Genomic DNA, 15,120 nt, shown 5'->3' with positions numbered 1-15,120 from the left:
AGCATGGGGTGGAAAATACCTAGTTCACATTTTGCTACACCTTGCACCTAGCAATCATTGCACTTCCCACTAACCCAGACGCAGCTCTGAATCATCTCCAACACAGGCAGGCTTTACCAATAGCTGAGCTGCTATGCAGGGTAAAATTGGACTGCCATTCTTCAGCTAGCAATTCATTCATGTAATATAAACTAATTGGTTAGAAAAGCTCAAGCACTGACAACAGTGCCATGGGTTCACAGAAATGACTAAGATTCATTCCCTAATCTCTAGGAGAAAATAACTTAGTGGAGGTACCTCACTTTGTGTATCTGATTGTAAGATGTAATAAATGCTAACAAAGGTTAGATGTATGAAATGGGATAACAGCACAAAGAACAATTAGTTATGTCCAAGAGGTAATAGAGAGAGGGGACCAGGGACAGGTTATGGATGTAACATAGAGGTGGTTACTAGAGAGACATAGGAGTTTGGATAATGAAGAGGGAATGTGAGAGAGAACCTGGAGGTGAGAACGCAAAAGGAGGTTAGAATATGAAAATTGCATGTGAGCAGCACTGTGGTGATGGTGGGGGAGGTGGGTATTTAATATGTATTCAAATGAACTGAAGCATGGAAGAAGAAATGTGGTGAGGGAGACTAGAGACAGATTATGAGACTGAATTTTATTCTGATGGCAAAGGGAACCCAACAGAATCAAACAAATTGTTGATCATCAAGGTCTAAAATGTCTCCAAAGTGGGTAGAAATGATCTGTCAAACATGGTTTTGAAACCCTTCACACTGCACACAGCTTCATCTTCAAGCACAGTCATAACTCTACGTCTGCTCTAGCTCCATATCCACACTTTATGTATAAAACACAAGAAGACATCCTGCATAGCTACATCATTCTTATCATTCTTTTTTTTTTTTTTTTTTGGAGATGGAGTCTCGCTCTTGCTGCCCGGGCTGGAGTAGTGCAATGGCGTGATCTCGGCTCACCACAACCTCCACCTCCCAGGTTCAAGTGATTCTCCTGCCTAAGCCTCCAGAGTAGCTGGGATTACAGGCATGTGCCACCACGCCCGGCTAATTTTGTATTTTTAGTAGAGATGGGGTTTCTCCATGTTGGTCAGGCTGGTCTTGAACTGACCTCAGGTGATCCGCCTGCCTCGGCCTCCCAAAGTGCTAGGATTGCAGGCACAAGCCACCGCATCCGGCCGGCTACATCATTCTTTACTTTGCACCCACTAATCCTTACCTGTCGGCTGAGCCAGCTGCTATTTTGCTTCCATCAGGTGACCAAGAACATCTCAGGAGGTTCTATGATAAATAAGAATCCACTGAATAGTAATATACCAAACTCCTCTTTGCAAAGCTACAGAATCACTAAGAGGCTTTAAATTTCCTAACTAGAGTTTTAATTATTCTTCTCAGGAAGATGGTCAGTAATTATCTTATATTCTATGGCCCAAAACAGCATACTTTGATATTTTACACCATATAAAAACTATAGAAAACACTTAACTTACAGTTAATTAGATTGAACCTGGCAACAAAATTTTGTTCTACTTATAAATGGAGGCTCCCTTTGCTCCATTTATCTTGATACTCATTTTTTTTTTTTTCCTATTTATCTTGAAGCAAAATACACGCAAACCCAACAAATAATAAATTTTGGGTTTTTTTTTTTTTTTGAGACAGGGTCTCGCTCTGTTGTCCAAGCTGGAGTATAGTGGCACAATCATAGCTCACTGTAGTTTTGACCTCCTGGGCCCAAGTGATCCTCCCACTTCAGCCTCCCAAGCAGCTGAGACTGTAGGCACATGCCACCACACCCAGATTTTTTATCTTTTGTAGAGACAGTGTCTTACTATGTTGCCCTGGCTGGTCTCTAACTCCTGGCCTCCCACCTTGGCTTCCCAAAGTGCTGGGATTACAGCTGTGAGCCACCATGCCAGGTCTAAAAAATAAAATTTGATTTATACAGTGTAACTGAATCTCAATGAGCTCTCAAAAAAAAAATTAATCTCTATTAAATTCTCTGAGGGGAAAAGCTTTCAATAGAGCTGACCTTGAAATTTGAGGGTTTGAAAAAAATTTTCTCTCTCAGAACTTGGGCTGTGGTAGTTACTGAGGGGAGAGATGTATTCTTAGGGTTCTAACACACGTGGTCATGGGATGGGGAGGCAGGTAGGGAGACCATCCAGGTAACAGCTATGGGAGCTTGGGTTCCATATGGAAAACTGATTTAGGAGGGTAAAATTCCCAAGTAATTAAAAGGCCAGGAGTCTCCTGTTGAGGGTGGTGTCAAGTCAGATGCTCTCAGTTTGAGGGCTGGCTCCATTCCTTTTGGGCTATGTGACTGGCTTCTCTCCAGTCACTATTATTTCTATTAGTTTTATTTTTGGCAACAAGTTTTGATTAAGAGCAGTGTTATTGGAATGAAGTCCATTTTTGGCAGAGCTACTGCTCTCTATCCTCAATACCACCTTGCCTGTCTCTCTGAAGTAAATGAACAGGGAAACTCCTCTGCCTGCAGAACTCACCTTTTCAAAGTTGTGCACATTTCCTTGAAATATCTTTACACACCTCTCTTTGGGGGCGAATGGCCGGACATCCCAGACACGAACTGCAAAACAAATCCAAATAAACAAACTAACCAAAACAACTATTGGCCAGAGGCCTCCTGGGCACCCAGCTGAAATTAGTATCATGTCAATCAATGGCAGATGCTGTTTCCTGGGTGGGCGAAGTCCAACGTGACATACTGCTACCTGTTAAGGCTCTTTTCTTTTTCAAGCAGGAAACTACATCTAAATCCCAGTAACTGGGGCTAGCTGAGGGGGCAGGAAGGAAAAATGTCACATGCAATGTTGGTAATTTGCAACAGAATGCAGTTGGGTGTGATACTAATTTCAAAAAGATATTTTGCAAGATTTCTCTGCCAGCTTAGTCACATCCAGCAAAGCTTCAATGTGACAAACTAAATACCAGGAACTACTGTGACAATGAACTTATAAAAGCCAAACTTACATTGCCCTTTCCTAATTTCCCTCATATGGGCACCTGATAGTCTAAAACTGAACAAGGTCAGATATATATATAAAATATATAAAAGGTCAAATAAATCAAAAGAGCACCATACCATACCAAAAATCAGAAAAAGTAAACACTGATTCTAATTCTATCTCTGTTACATATTTGGGTGATGTCAGGTAAACAGTGAGATTGTTTGTGTTTTGGTTTTCCTGTTCTGTAAAATGAAGAGAAAATCATCTGTCTTCTTTTTAAATAATATTATTGACTGATTGATTGAGATGGAGTTTCGCTCTTGTTGCTCAGCCTGGAGTGCAGTGGCACGATCTCGGCTCACTGCAACCTCCGCCTCCCGGATTCAAGTGATTCTCCTGCCTTAACCTCCCAAGTAGCTGGGATTACAGGTGTCCACCACCACACCTGGCTAATTTTTGTATTTTTAGTAGAGATGGGGTTTCACCACATTGGCCAGGCTGGTCTCGAACTACTGACCTCAGGTGATCTACCCTGCCCAGCCAATAATACTATTTTAAAGATCCAATGAGATGATATATATGCAAAGGTTCTAAAATTTGTAAGCAACAAACAAAAATAAAGAATTTATAATTGTATTATTCAGCCACAAGAAATTATTCTATCATTTTTTCCTTATTTTAATATCAATCTAGGAAACCTCATTGTTCCTCATTATAAAGAATGCTAGAATTAGCTAGGCATGGTACTTGGGAGGCTTGCATGGGCCCAGGAGTTTGAGACCAGCCTGGGCAACACAGCAAGATCCTGTCTTATCAAAAAATTTGAGGAAAAAATGTTTTTTTAATGCTAGATTAAATGTGTATAAACATCTATTGTAAGCAGTAGCTATAGCCGCTGTAACTGAAGCTATACCTATAGTGGAATTTCAGTGATGTCATTTTATTTTAGTATGAAAAAAGTATTATCAATCCTTGGAGTCAGATAGGCATAAAAAGGCAAAGGTATGCATGAAAGTTTGCCATTGAGAATATAGTTAAAAGGTAAAGATGTCCATTCATTCAACAAATATTTATTAAGTACCCAGTGAATGTCAGGTATTGTTTTTGTTACAAAATGTCAGGGAATACATTTTAGTTCCTGACAAGCCTATAATTTTGTATACCAGGGCCATTTCCAAACTCCCTCAACATTAAGCATATAATCCAGCAAGTCACCTTACTTTTTTTCTGTAGTAACCCATCCTCCCATCCTACAGCTCAAAAACAAGTAAAGAGAAAGAGCAAGAGTGTGTTTGTGTAAATCCAGAATGTTTTAATGAAGACCTCTTCTCACACCAATGCTTTCAGAGTGGGGAGGGAAGACAGACTGGCAGGAAAGAGCAGAAGAGATCATCCAAGCTTGGTGCTCTCTGAAAACGCACAAGAACTGCCTTGAAAAGACCTCTAGATTCACATCTTTTTCATTAAACTCATCACCTAGAGTTTCTAATATCCTGTTGGATACACAGCATACCAGAACTGAGATGGGTCTTAAAGGTAAAGTCCAGTCCTCTTATCAATGTAGAAACTGATGCCTAGAGAGAAATGCTGTGAGCAAAGTTGTTCAGGGACAAGACAGAGATCTGAGACTACAGTCCTAGATTCTTGACTATCTCACCTAAAGCTTTCCCCATTACAACACTTTCTAATCATCTGATGGAATCTGTGAGCAATCTTTGACTTTTTCCTTGGATCCGGGGAGAGATTTCCTTTCCAAAGTTACCTGTATTGTCCATTGCATTGGACAAAAGATAAGAGCCTTCAGAACTTAAACTCAGGCCAGTCACTGAATCTGCATGGCCTCTCATGGTGTAGGTTAGCTTGTTCTGGCGCAGGTCCCAGACCTGCAAAAACAAAAAGGTACACCCAGAAATCAAATTTTAATAAAAGCAGAGAAAGAGAACGATGACACAAGAGACAAGAGTCAATTGCCCAGGGACACTGATATTACTCTACTATAAAACACAGGATTTCTGTCAAAGAGAAAAACACCTTTTTTTTTTTTTTTTTGAGACAGGGTCTCACTCTGTTGCCCAGTGCAGTGGCATTATCATGGCTCACTGTAGCCTTGACTTCCCGGGCTCAGGTGATTCTCGCATCTAAGCCTCCCCAGTAGCTGGGATTACAGGAGCATGCTATATACCCAGCTAATTTTTTTGAAGAGACAGGTTTCACCATGTTGCCCAGGCTAGTCTTGAACTCCCGGGCTCAAGCGATCCTCCCACCTCATCCTCTCAGTGTTTGGATTATAGGCATGAGCCACTATGCCTGGCCAATCTCTGTCTTTCTAAAAAGGTAGTTAAGGTTACCACGTTTGATTAGATAAATATAAACGAATGCATATCAAATGTTAAGATAAAGTTTTAAACAAAAAAATAGAATTCAGAAAGGTTATTTTCAAATCATAGAAAATAAAAACTATTATAGAAAAAACTAGAGTGCTTAAAATGCTTAAACTATGATTCTTAGCCATTAAAAATTATAAATACATAAAACGAACATGTCATTTAAAAAAGGCATTATGATTACATTTGTGTAACAATATGAAAAATATAGATGCTTAAAATTTTTCATTTAATGTAACAATATGTGACTATATATGTACATGTATGGATATGTACATGCACATACACTATGGAAAAGCACATTTATTAAAATAAAAATAAATTACAGGTTCACTATTGCTTGTATAGGAAAGGTAAGATACAGAAAATAACCTAAAAGTCAAGCAGGAAAAATAGTGGTTTATTAAATTATGGTTCATAAGCACACTGCAAAACTGAATTCTCATACAGGAGATAGCACGACAGAGTAGAAAGTGGTGACTTAGGGTAAGAATAAACTGGTCCTTGCCACTTAGAGTTATGTGTCATTGGGTCACTAACTCTTTCTGGGCCTGTTTGGATTAGGGATAACAATAGCTACTTCTTACGGCTGGTAAGGATTATAAGAATGCTTAGCATATGCCGGGCACATGACAGGTCCTCAATAATGTGTAGCTATTGTTAAGCAGTTGCTAAAAATAACTCAGAAGACCAAATGTAAAAATATTTACATAATAAGCTATTAAGCAAAAAAGGAAAATACAAAACAGTATTTATCTTTACGCAGACTACAACTATGTAAAATACGTATTTTCAAGCTAACAAATAGTCTGGAAAGTCACACTGCAAAAAGAACAGTAATTTTGTTAAGGTCACTGGTATTACATAAAATACAAATTTTCCCCCAATTTTATTTCATATTGCAATGTAGTTTTCTAAGTGAATAAAACTTTTGCTGTTCCTTAAATCAAGACACTTTTCCTTATCTAGAAATGAGTTAGGTGTTACACAGCAGAGCAATACATAGGACAGACAACTCCACTTTCTCCATCAGTAACTCATTCATGTGTGGAGCCCAACACATTTTCTATATGATCTTTTTTTATATCAAGATGTTTGCTGCTTCAGTAACCAGGAAAGCCTGAAATGTCTGACATTTTGTTCAAGCTGTTGTTCCTTCTCTTCTGAGAAGGCACTGTTGAAATCTAGCTTTGTAACAACTAGGAGAGAATACACTTTGCCAACCCCTCACAGAACTTGTGTGTTATTTCCAAACTTCCTCCTTGAGGCCTGTATACCTTGTTTGTGCAGGTCCAAAAAGTATCCAGGATTTGCCACAAAAAAAAATCTACAGCAGGGGTGGCTCACTCCTGTAATCCCAGCACTTTGGGAGGCCAAGGTGGTTGGATCACCTGAGGTCAGGAGTTCAAGATCAGCCTGGCCATGGTGAAACCCCGTCTCTATTAAAAATACAAAAAATTGGCCGGGCATGGTGGTGCACACCTGTAATCCCAGCTACTCAGGAGGCTGAGGCAGAAGAATCGCTTGAACCCGGGAGGCAGAGGCTGCAGTGAGCCAAGATCACACAACTGCACTCCAGGCTGGGCAACAAGAACAACACTCTGTCTCAAAAAAAAAAAAAAAAAAAAAAACTACAGCAGGAATTTAAGCAAAACATTTTGCAAGTATCCTAATCGCTGTTCAATGAAAATCTGGGCATCTGATTAGTGGCAGGTACTGCTGGCAATTAAAAAAAAGACATGGCCCCTGCTCTGAAGGAGTGTTCAGTATAACAAGGAAAACTTAAGACGTTTAAACAAGTAACGACAGGCCTATGCAAGGTACAGTTGCAAAGGGGTCAGAGGGGTTGGCTCTGGTGGAACAGAGAAGAGAGTGAGAAAGGGAAGCTTTCACAGAAAATGAAGCACCTGAGCAGGGTCTGGAAGAAGGAAGTTTTTTTTTTTTTTTTTTTTAACTTAGACAAAGTAGAAGGGTATTTACTAGGACAAGATAATTTATGGAAGTAGAGGGGCATGAAAAACACTGCTGGATTGTAGGAGATTAGGCACCCAGAGGCAGCAGATGATGAGGTAGACAGGCAGAGGCCAGCTCATGAAAGGTTTTGAATGCCTGGCTTGCACTTTATTTCCTTCACTGGGGAGTCACAGAAGGGTTCAAAATAGAAAAATGAGACATTCAGTTGTATATTCTGGAAAGATCCTGCTGGCTCATTGATTAACTGATTGAGACCGAGTCTCCCTCTGTCGCCAGGCTGGAGTGCAGTGGTGCAATCTCGGCTCACTGCAACCTCTGCCTCCCGGGTTCAAGTGATTCTCCTGCCTCAGCCTCCCGAGTAGCTGGGACTACAGGCGCGCACCACCACACCCAGCTAATTTTTGTATTTTCAGCAGAGATGGGGTTTCACCATGTTGGCTATGGTCAGGATGGTCTCGATCTCTTGACCTTGTGATCCGCCCACCTCAGCCTCCCGAAGTGCTGGGATTACAGGCGTGAGTCACCGTGCCTGGCCTGGCCCATATATTTAATAACTGAAGGGATGAGACCCCCTAAAGTGCAGGGATTACAAACATGAGCCACCACACCTGGCCTAATCTATCCTTTTAACCATTACATTAAAAAAAAAAAAAAATACAAACTGAACTCCCATCCTAACTAGAGCTCAGGATTACAAGAAATGCCAGATTGCCAGCCAGACCATCAGGCTCTCAAGTGACACATTTTCTTCTTTCTTCATTTTCCTCTGACTCCCCAATCCTGTCACCAGGTAGGAAGTTCCAAGAGATTGGTGGGAAAAGCATTATCTGCTCACAAATATACACAGAATTTGTTCACCTCAGATTTTAAAAGGGTTCCCACTCCTTATTTGTTTCTCTTTGTTAGAACAGGCAGTGTTACCTAAGATAGACTGAGAAACAAACAAAAAACAGGCTCTCTGAGGAGCATCTCCTAATGTAGTGAGGCAGTATGGCGATTTGTCACACAAGGGCTCAAGACTGGTAAGCCTCTAGGTGCTTAAAAGGTACTTGTTAATTGACTAGAGGTAACAAGACAGAGTGGTAAGACTATTAGCCCTCTAGAGAGCGAGCTCTGGTCCTGTCTCTACCACTGACTGAGTGATGACTATTTGATCTTGGCCAGATCACTTAACCTCTTAGGGCCTCACTTCAGTCACCTATAAAGTGAGGGATGGAGGTGATGTCTAAGGTTCTTTTCAGGTTTGACATTTCCTGAGTCTTTCTGATTGAAAAGGAGCCTCTCTTTTGCATGTTTAAAGAAATTTATGAGGTCTTTTAGGACAACTAAGAGTCTTCCTGAGTTCGAGAGAGCAATTACTCTCCCCTCTGCATGTAACAACAGGGTATGTTTTTTGTTTTTTTGTTTTTTTATCAGGACAGAGTCTCACTCTGTCATCCAGGCTGGAGTGCAGTGGCGTGATCTTGGCTAGCTGCAACCTCCACCTCCCGGGTTCAAGCGATTCTCGTGCCTCAGGCTCCCAAGTAGCTGGGACTACAGGTGCGTGCCACCACGCCCAGCTAATTTTTGTATTTTTAGTAGAGACGGGGTTCCGCCACGTTGGCCAGGCTGGTCTGGAACTCCTGGCCTCAAGTGATCTGCGCGCCTTGGCCTCCCAAAGTACTAGGATTACAGGCATGAGTCACCGTGCCTGGCCATCAGCAGGGTATTTTTAACAGGGAAAAGACTACCTTCTAACTAAATTCTAACACACACACAACTCTCTCCAGTCCATCTCTGTTATACAAGAGCAAAAATAAAGAAATAATTCTAGCAACCTGGTTTCAAATATTGTATTAACTGCTGCTGCCAGAAAACAATATGGCAGCCTGTATCTCAAATATGAAACATCCTTATACTTGTTTAAACACATTAATTTTCATCTGGAAATCTATTCTAAGAAAACAAATATAGAAAAAGTTTCATGCACAAATATGTCCATAGCGGCATAATCTGTGATGATTCACATGAAACAGCCTAAATGTCCAATGACATGGTTGTCACTAAATTATTTAATACTGTAATTTAATAAAAAAAAGATGATGATAATGGCAGCTGACATATATTGAACACACTATGTCCCTGCCACGGTGCTAGGAATATTATATCCTTACTTCATTTAATTAATGTAACAATTGTATGAGGTGAGCTGACAATTCCCATTTAGACATAAGAAATGGAGACGATGAGGTTAAAACAACTTTCTTAAGATCACAAAGCTAGCAATTAAGTGGCAAATTGCAAAATGATGCCAACTTCGCTTAAGCACAGGAATTCAAGGTTACAGTGAGCTATGATTCCACCATCACATTGCAGCCCGGGCAACATGAGTGAGACCTCAAAATAAAACAAAAAAATGGAAAGGAAAATGATTCTAACTACAATTCTAAGAAATTGAGAATGATTTGATAGAGAGCAACTAGAGGTGAGCTTAGTTTAGGAAATACTTTCTAGAAGAGATATCTATGTTGTGATCTGAAGATAAGAAAGCAAGTCACAGCAATGCATCAAAGGTGGGGGTGGGGGATTCCTGACAAAGGACCAGCTATGTGATAGTAAGTGAAAAGAGATCATGGCTGGGCACAGTGGCTCACGCCTGTAATCCCAGCACTTTGGGAGGCCAAGGAGGGAGGACTGCTTGAGGCTAGGAGTTCGAGACCAGCCTGGGCAATATGTTGAGAACCCATTTCTAAAAAAACAAAAAAGAAAACAAACCAAACTGGCCAGGCACAGTGGCTCACGCCTGTAATCCCAGCACTTTGGGAGGCTGAGGTGGGCGGATCACCTGAGGTCAGGAGTTCTACAACAGTCTGGTCAACATGGTGAAACCATGTCTCTACTAAAAATACAAAATATTAGCGGGACATGGTGGCGGGTGCCTGTAATCCCAGCTACTCGGGAGGCTGAGGCAGGAGAATCACTTGAGTCCGGGAGGTGGAGGTTGCAGTGAGCTGAGATCGCGCCATTGCACTCCAGCCTGGGCAACAAGAGTGAAACTCCATCTCAAAAAAAAAAAATTTAGCTGGGCATAGTGGCATGCACCTATAGTCCCAGCTACTTGGGAGGCTGAGGTGAGAGAATTGCTTGAGCCCAGAAGGTCATGGCAGCAGTAAGCCATGATTGCACCACTGCACTCCAGCCTCGGCAGAGCGAGACTCTCTCTTGAAAAAAAAAAAAAACATTATCTAAAGAGTGAATATTATGATGTTTACATACAAAACATTGTGGTACAGAAAAGACTTGAAGGAAGTACACTGTGAAATAGTAAGAGAGACTGAATTTGGATGATGAAACTACAGTGACTTATCTATTTTTATAATTCTTGTACATTTTCTGCACTTTAATATACAAAGTATCACTTTTATTACTAAATCTATTTTAATTGTAATTAATTTTTAATAATGTTATTCCCAATAAAGTTGATTTGTTAAACATATATTTGAATCCAAATTTTATATCTGCATAAAACATTTAAGGTAAATAAGTAGACAAATTAGGAAAAGTCTCTACTGATTTTTTGTTTAGAAAAGAGAATACAATATATACAGTACACAAACAAGGGGACTCTCTCAGTGCTGGGTGCACTTCTAATTAAAAAATTCCCCAAAAATGAAGCATTGGCAGAAAAATTTGAATATTTGTGGACGGATTAAACACTTTTTAGCTTTTTTTTAATTTTTATTTTTTGAGACAGGGTCTCTGTCGCCTAGGCTGGAGTGCAGTGGTGCAATCTTGGCTCACCACGACCCCCGCCACCCTAGTTCATGCCAGTCTCGTGCCTCAGCCTCTTGAGTAGCTGGGATTACAGGCGCATGTCACCATGCCTGGTTAATTTTTGTATTTTTAGTAGAGACGGGGTTTTGCCATGTTGGCCAGGCTGGTCTAGAACTCCTGACCTTAAGTGATCCGCCTGCCTTGGCCTCTCAAAGCGTTGGGATTACAGGCGTGAGCCAGCATGCCCAGCAAACACTTTTTAGTTTACTATCACTGACAGAGTACTGAACAGTTTTCATCACCCCAAAAATTTCCTAATTATTCTCCTTTGTGTCAAACCTCTTCATCCCTAACACTTGCCGATTATTGATCTCTTCTTTGCCCTATAATTTTTCTTGAGAATATCATATAAGGAATCATATACATACATATATATATATATATATATATATATATATATATATAACCTTTTGAGGCTAGCTTCTTTTATTTAAGCTGTGAGAATTTGTGCTATATAGCACTATTGTCTTTAGAAGGCCCAGAACAGTCCAGATAAAGAGCCCAAAGTAAGCCATACTATTGGTAGTAAGAAGACTTTACTAGCACAAGAGTATTATTGTTAGGTTAGTCTCTCCCCACAGTGGAGATGAGGGCATCAATCAAATTTGGTACTCTGTTGGTGACAGTGAATCTATGCAAACATTAAAATTCTTATAACTGTACACCAAAAATGTTTATTTCACTGTATGTAAATTTACATGTCTTGAAAAGTATAAAAGTTATCATAGCTTGATGACAACCTATTTTCATGTGTACAAGAAGGCTTCTAGTGATTCTGATGCCAGTGAGCTCCCAACTCCATTCTAGGAAATATTGTGCATAGCTATTAAAGTTGATCTAAGTTTCCATGTTCTGATTATTCATTCTCCAAGTATTTATATGATGGAAAAGGGATGGGAAGTTCAATTTTGGAAAACCTGAATTCTTAGGTACTTATGAGACATTCAAATGGGGGCTACTGAACAGCTAGTTGTACACAAGGACCTGAAGCTTAAGATCTGGGGTGGGAAAATTGTCTTCGGCAGAGGGATGATGGAGTCATGGAAGTAGGCCAGATCTGTCTTGGGGAATGTACACAGTGAGAAAAGCAAAGGCCCTTGGCGAATAATGATGTTTAAAGACTCCACAGAGTAGCTCATAATGGTAGGCAGAGAAGGAGAAGGACCTACCAGATGGATAGGACAGTTTGTTGTCACAGAACTCAGGCAAGAGAGAAGACCAAGTCTATGGTACAGAGCGATTATGTTAAAAAACAAAAACACACACAAAAAACAAAAAAAACCCAGACTATTAGGAATGAAGAATGAATGGTATGTGAGGAACTGAAGACAGTGAGTGCAGAAAAATCTCCAGCGGATTCCTCTAAGTATTAAGAGTATAACTCTAGAACGAAACTCTGGGATTTGAACTGAGGTTCCATCACGTATCAGCTGTGTAACCTGGGTTTAAGCTGTTGTGCCTCTTTTAGCTCAGTTTCCTCATCTGTACAATTGCATCAGTAGGATTTATTTCATGAGGTTGTAAAGTCAAAGTCTTTAAGATCCGTGAGGAGGTCAATAGTGAAGCTTAAATGAATTAATGATGTAAAGTTCTGAGAACAACAACTGGCAGAAAGTAAGCACTATGTGTTACATAATGATGATAACAATATTATCACCACCACCATCATCATCCTTTTTAAGAAGTTTTGGGCCAGGTTTGGTGGCTCATGCCTGTAATCCCAGCACTTTGGAAGGCCGAGGCAGGTGGATCACCTGAGTTCAGGAGTTCGAGACCAGCCTGACCAACATGAAGAAACCTTGTCTCTACCAAAAATACAAAACTAGCCACGCATGGTGGCACATGCCTGTAACCCTAACTACTCAGGAGGCTGAAGCAAGAGAATCACTTGAATCCAGGAGGCGGAGGATGTGGTAAGCCAAGATGGTGCCATTGCACTCACACCTGGGCAACAAGAGTGAAACTCTGTCTCAAATAAATAAGTAAATAATTAATTAAATACAATAGTTTGGTTGTGAAGGGAAGGATTCACAGGGCAATATGAGATGTGGGGTTGAAGGAAGAATTTTTTTTTTTTTTGCCACCCAGAGAAGAGACCTAAGCATGATGAAATACTCATAAGAAAGTAGAAAAGTAGAAAAGAAAGGCTGGACGTGGTGGCTCATGCCTGTAATCCCAGCATTTTGGGAAGCTGAGGTGGGCAGATCACGAGGTCAGCAGATCAAGACGATCCTGGCTAACTTGGTGAAACCCTGTCTCTACTAAAAAATACAAAAATTAGCTGGGCATGGTGGCACGTGCCTGTAATCCCAGCTACTCAGGAGGCTGAGGCAGGAGAATTGCTTGAACTGGGACTCAGGAGGCAGAGGTTGCAGTGAGCTGAGATAGCACCACTGCACTCCAGCCTGGGCTACAGAGCAAGATCCTGACTCAAAAAAAAAAAAAAAAAAAAAAAAAAGACTACCTTTAGACAAAAGCAAGGATATTTCTTTCTTTCTTTTTTTTTTTTTGGAGATGGAGTCTTGCTCCGTGGCCATGCTGGAGTGCAGTGGCGTGATCTCCGCTCACCGCAACTTCTGACTCCCAGGGTTCAAGTAATTCTCCTGCCTCAGCCTCCTGAGTAGCTGGGATTACAGGCATACACCACCACCACACCCAGCTAATTTCTGTATTTTTAGTAGAGACGAGGTTTCACCACGTTGGCCAGGATGGTCTCAGTCTCCTGACCTTGTGATCCACCCGCCTCGGCCTCCCAAAGTGCAGGGATTACAGGCGTGAGCCACCGCACCTGGCCAAAGGCAAGGATATTTCATCCAAAGTAACAGCAAAGGAAACAACGAAGGATGGAAATACAGTACAACTTCTAGGTAAGGACAACACAGAAAGTTGAGTATTTATCTGACAGTTACTCTTCTTACTGTAAAGCAGAAGGTAAGGTCAAAGTCGTTAAGATGCCCAAGGAAGCCAATAAGAAAGGAAGACAGAAGCTGTGCAGGCCCAAAATAACACATTTCCTGGCACTTGTTATGTCCAGGAATTCTGCTAAGTGCTTTAATGAATCAGGCTCGTTTAATCCCCACAATGGTATGTGGTAGATGCTACTGTTTTTTTTTTATCATTACCCCCTCACCATTCGCACAAGAAAAAGAGGCTTAAAGAAGGTGCTTGAAGTCACAAAACTAGAAAATGGTGAAACTGGGATTAGAACCCAAGTCAATTACTCGAAAGTTTGAGCTACACTGTACTGCCATATGGTCTATTGCCTCTTTAATATCATTACCTTCTCTCATTCTTAGAGAAACTTAGAAAACTCCCTTTCCATAGTATCAAAAAGAAAAACACAGTGAGAGATGAGGATACAGAATCACAAACTGATTCACTGCTCTCTTTAAACCAAGATGGTTAAAAAAAGATTTTGAATGTCTTTAAAAGGAAATGCACTCTTTATTTTTTACATAGTCCCCCTACAGAGACTTCACACTTCACATTAAGTGCCTGGTCCCTGACAGCATTTATAAGATCTGCAATGCAACCTTTAATTTAGGAAGTCAATGAAGACAGGAGAAAAAGAAAATAAGTTCCAAGTTACTATTTTCCTTTCAGTTGGTATTAAGTGCAAAGCTACCACAATCTGAGAAGTTTGAAAAAATTCGTCTCTAAGTGCAGATAGATGAATGGAAATATATCATAAACATCAAACATACCTTGATATCATTGTCTATTCCACCAGAAATAATCTGATCACTTGTGTCATTGAAGGTCACAGCTAACACCTGGTACGTGTTCTGAAATGTCTGGATGGCTGCTTTCTTCCGGATGTCCCAAAGCTGAAGCAAAGGACAAGACAGACTATCAGTAACATCACTCTAAGAAGCAATTGCACAGTACAAATATCCCTTAAGTACGAGGACTCTGTGGACATGAACACGTCTATAATTGGGATCCCATATCAC

At 40.6% G+C, this 15,120-nt stretch overlaps 1 protein-coding gene across 2 annotated transcripts in view; it reads right to left on the bottom strand.

Moving 5' to 3' along the window:
* SNRNP40 (small nuclear ribonucleoprotein U5 subunit 40) overlaps positions 1 to 15,120 on the bottom strand; it is a 37,622-nt gene that overhangs the window by 7,127 nt on the left and 15,375 nt on the right. For both annotated transcript variants that reach the window (XM_055255488.2, XM_055255487.2), the window contains exons 5-8: positions 14,872 to 14,994; positions 4,759 to 4,879; positions 2,532 to 2,614; positions 1,244 to 1,305 (exon numbers count right to left, since the gene is read on the bottom strand). In XM_055255488.2, coding sequence (XP_055111463.1) covers positions 1,244 to 1,305; positions 2,532 to 2,614; positions 4,759 to 4,879; positions 14,872 to 14,994 — 389 coding nt within the window. The remainder of the gene's footprint in view (positions 1 to 1,243; positions 1,306 to 2,531; positions 2,615 to 4,758; positions 4,880 to 14,871; positions 14,995 to 15,120) is intronic.

The sequence above is a fragment of the Symphalangus syndactylus genome, chromosome 12, assembly GCF_028878055.3.
Source record: "Symphalangus syndactylus isolate Jambi chromosome 12, NHGRI_mSymSyn1-v2.1_pri, whole genome shotgun sequence".
NCBI lineage: Eukaryota > Metazoa > Chordata > Mammalia > Primates > Hylobatidae > Symphalangus > Symphalangus syndactylus.
This window is presented reverse-complemented; position numbering and strand designations above follow the sequence as displayed.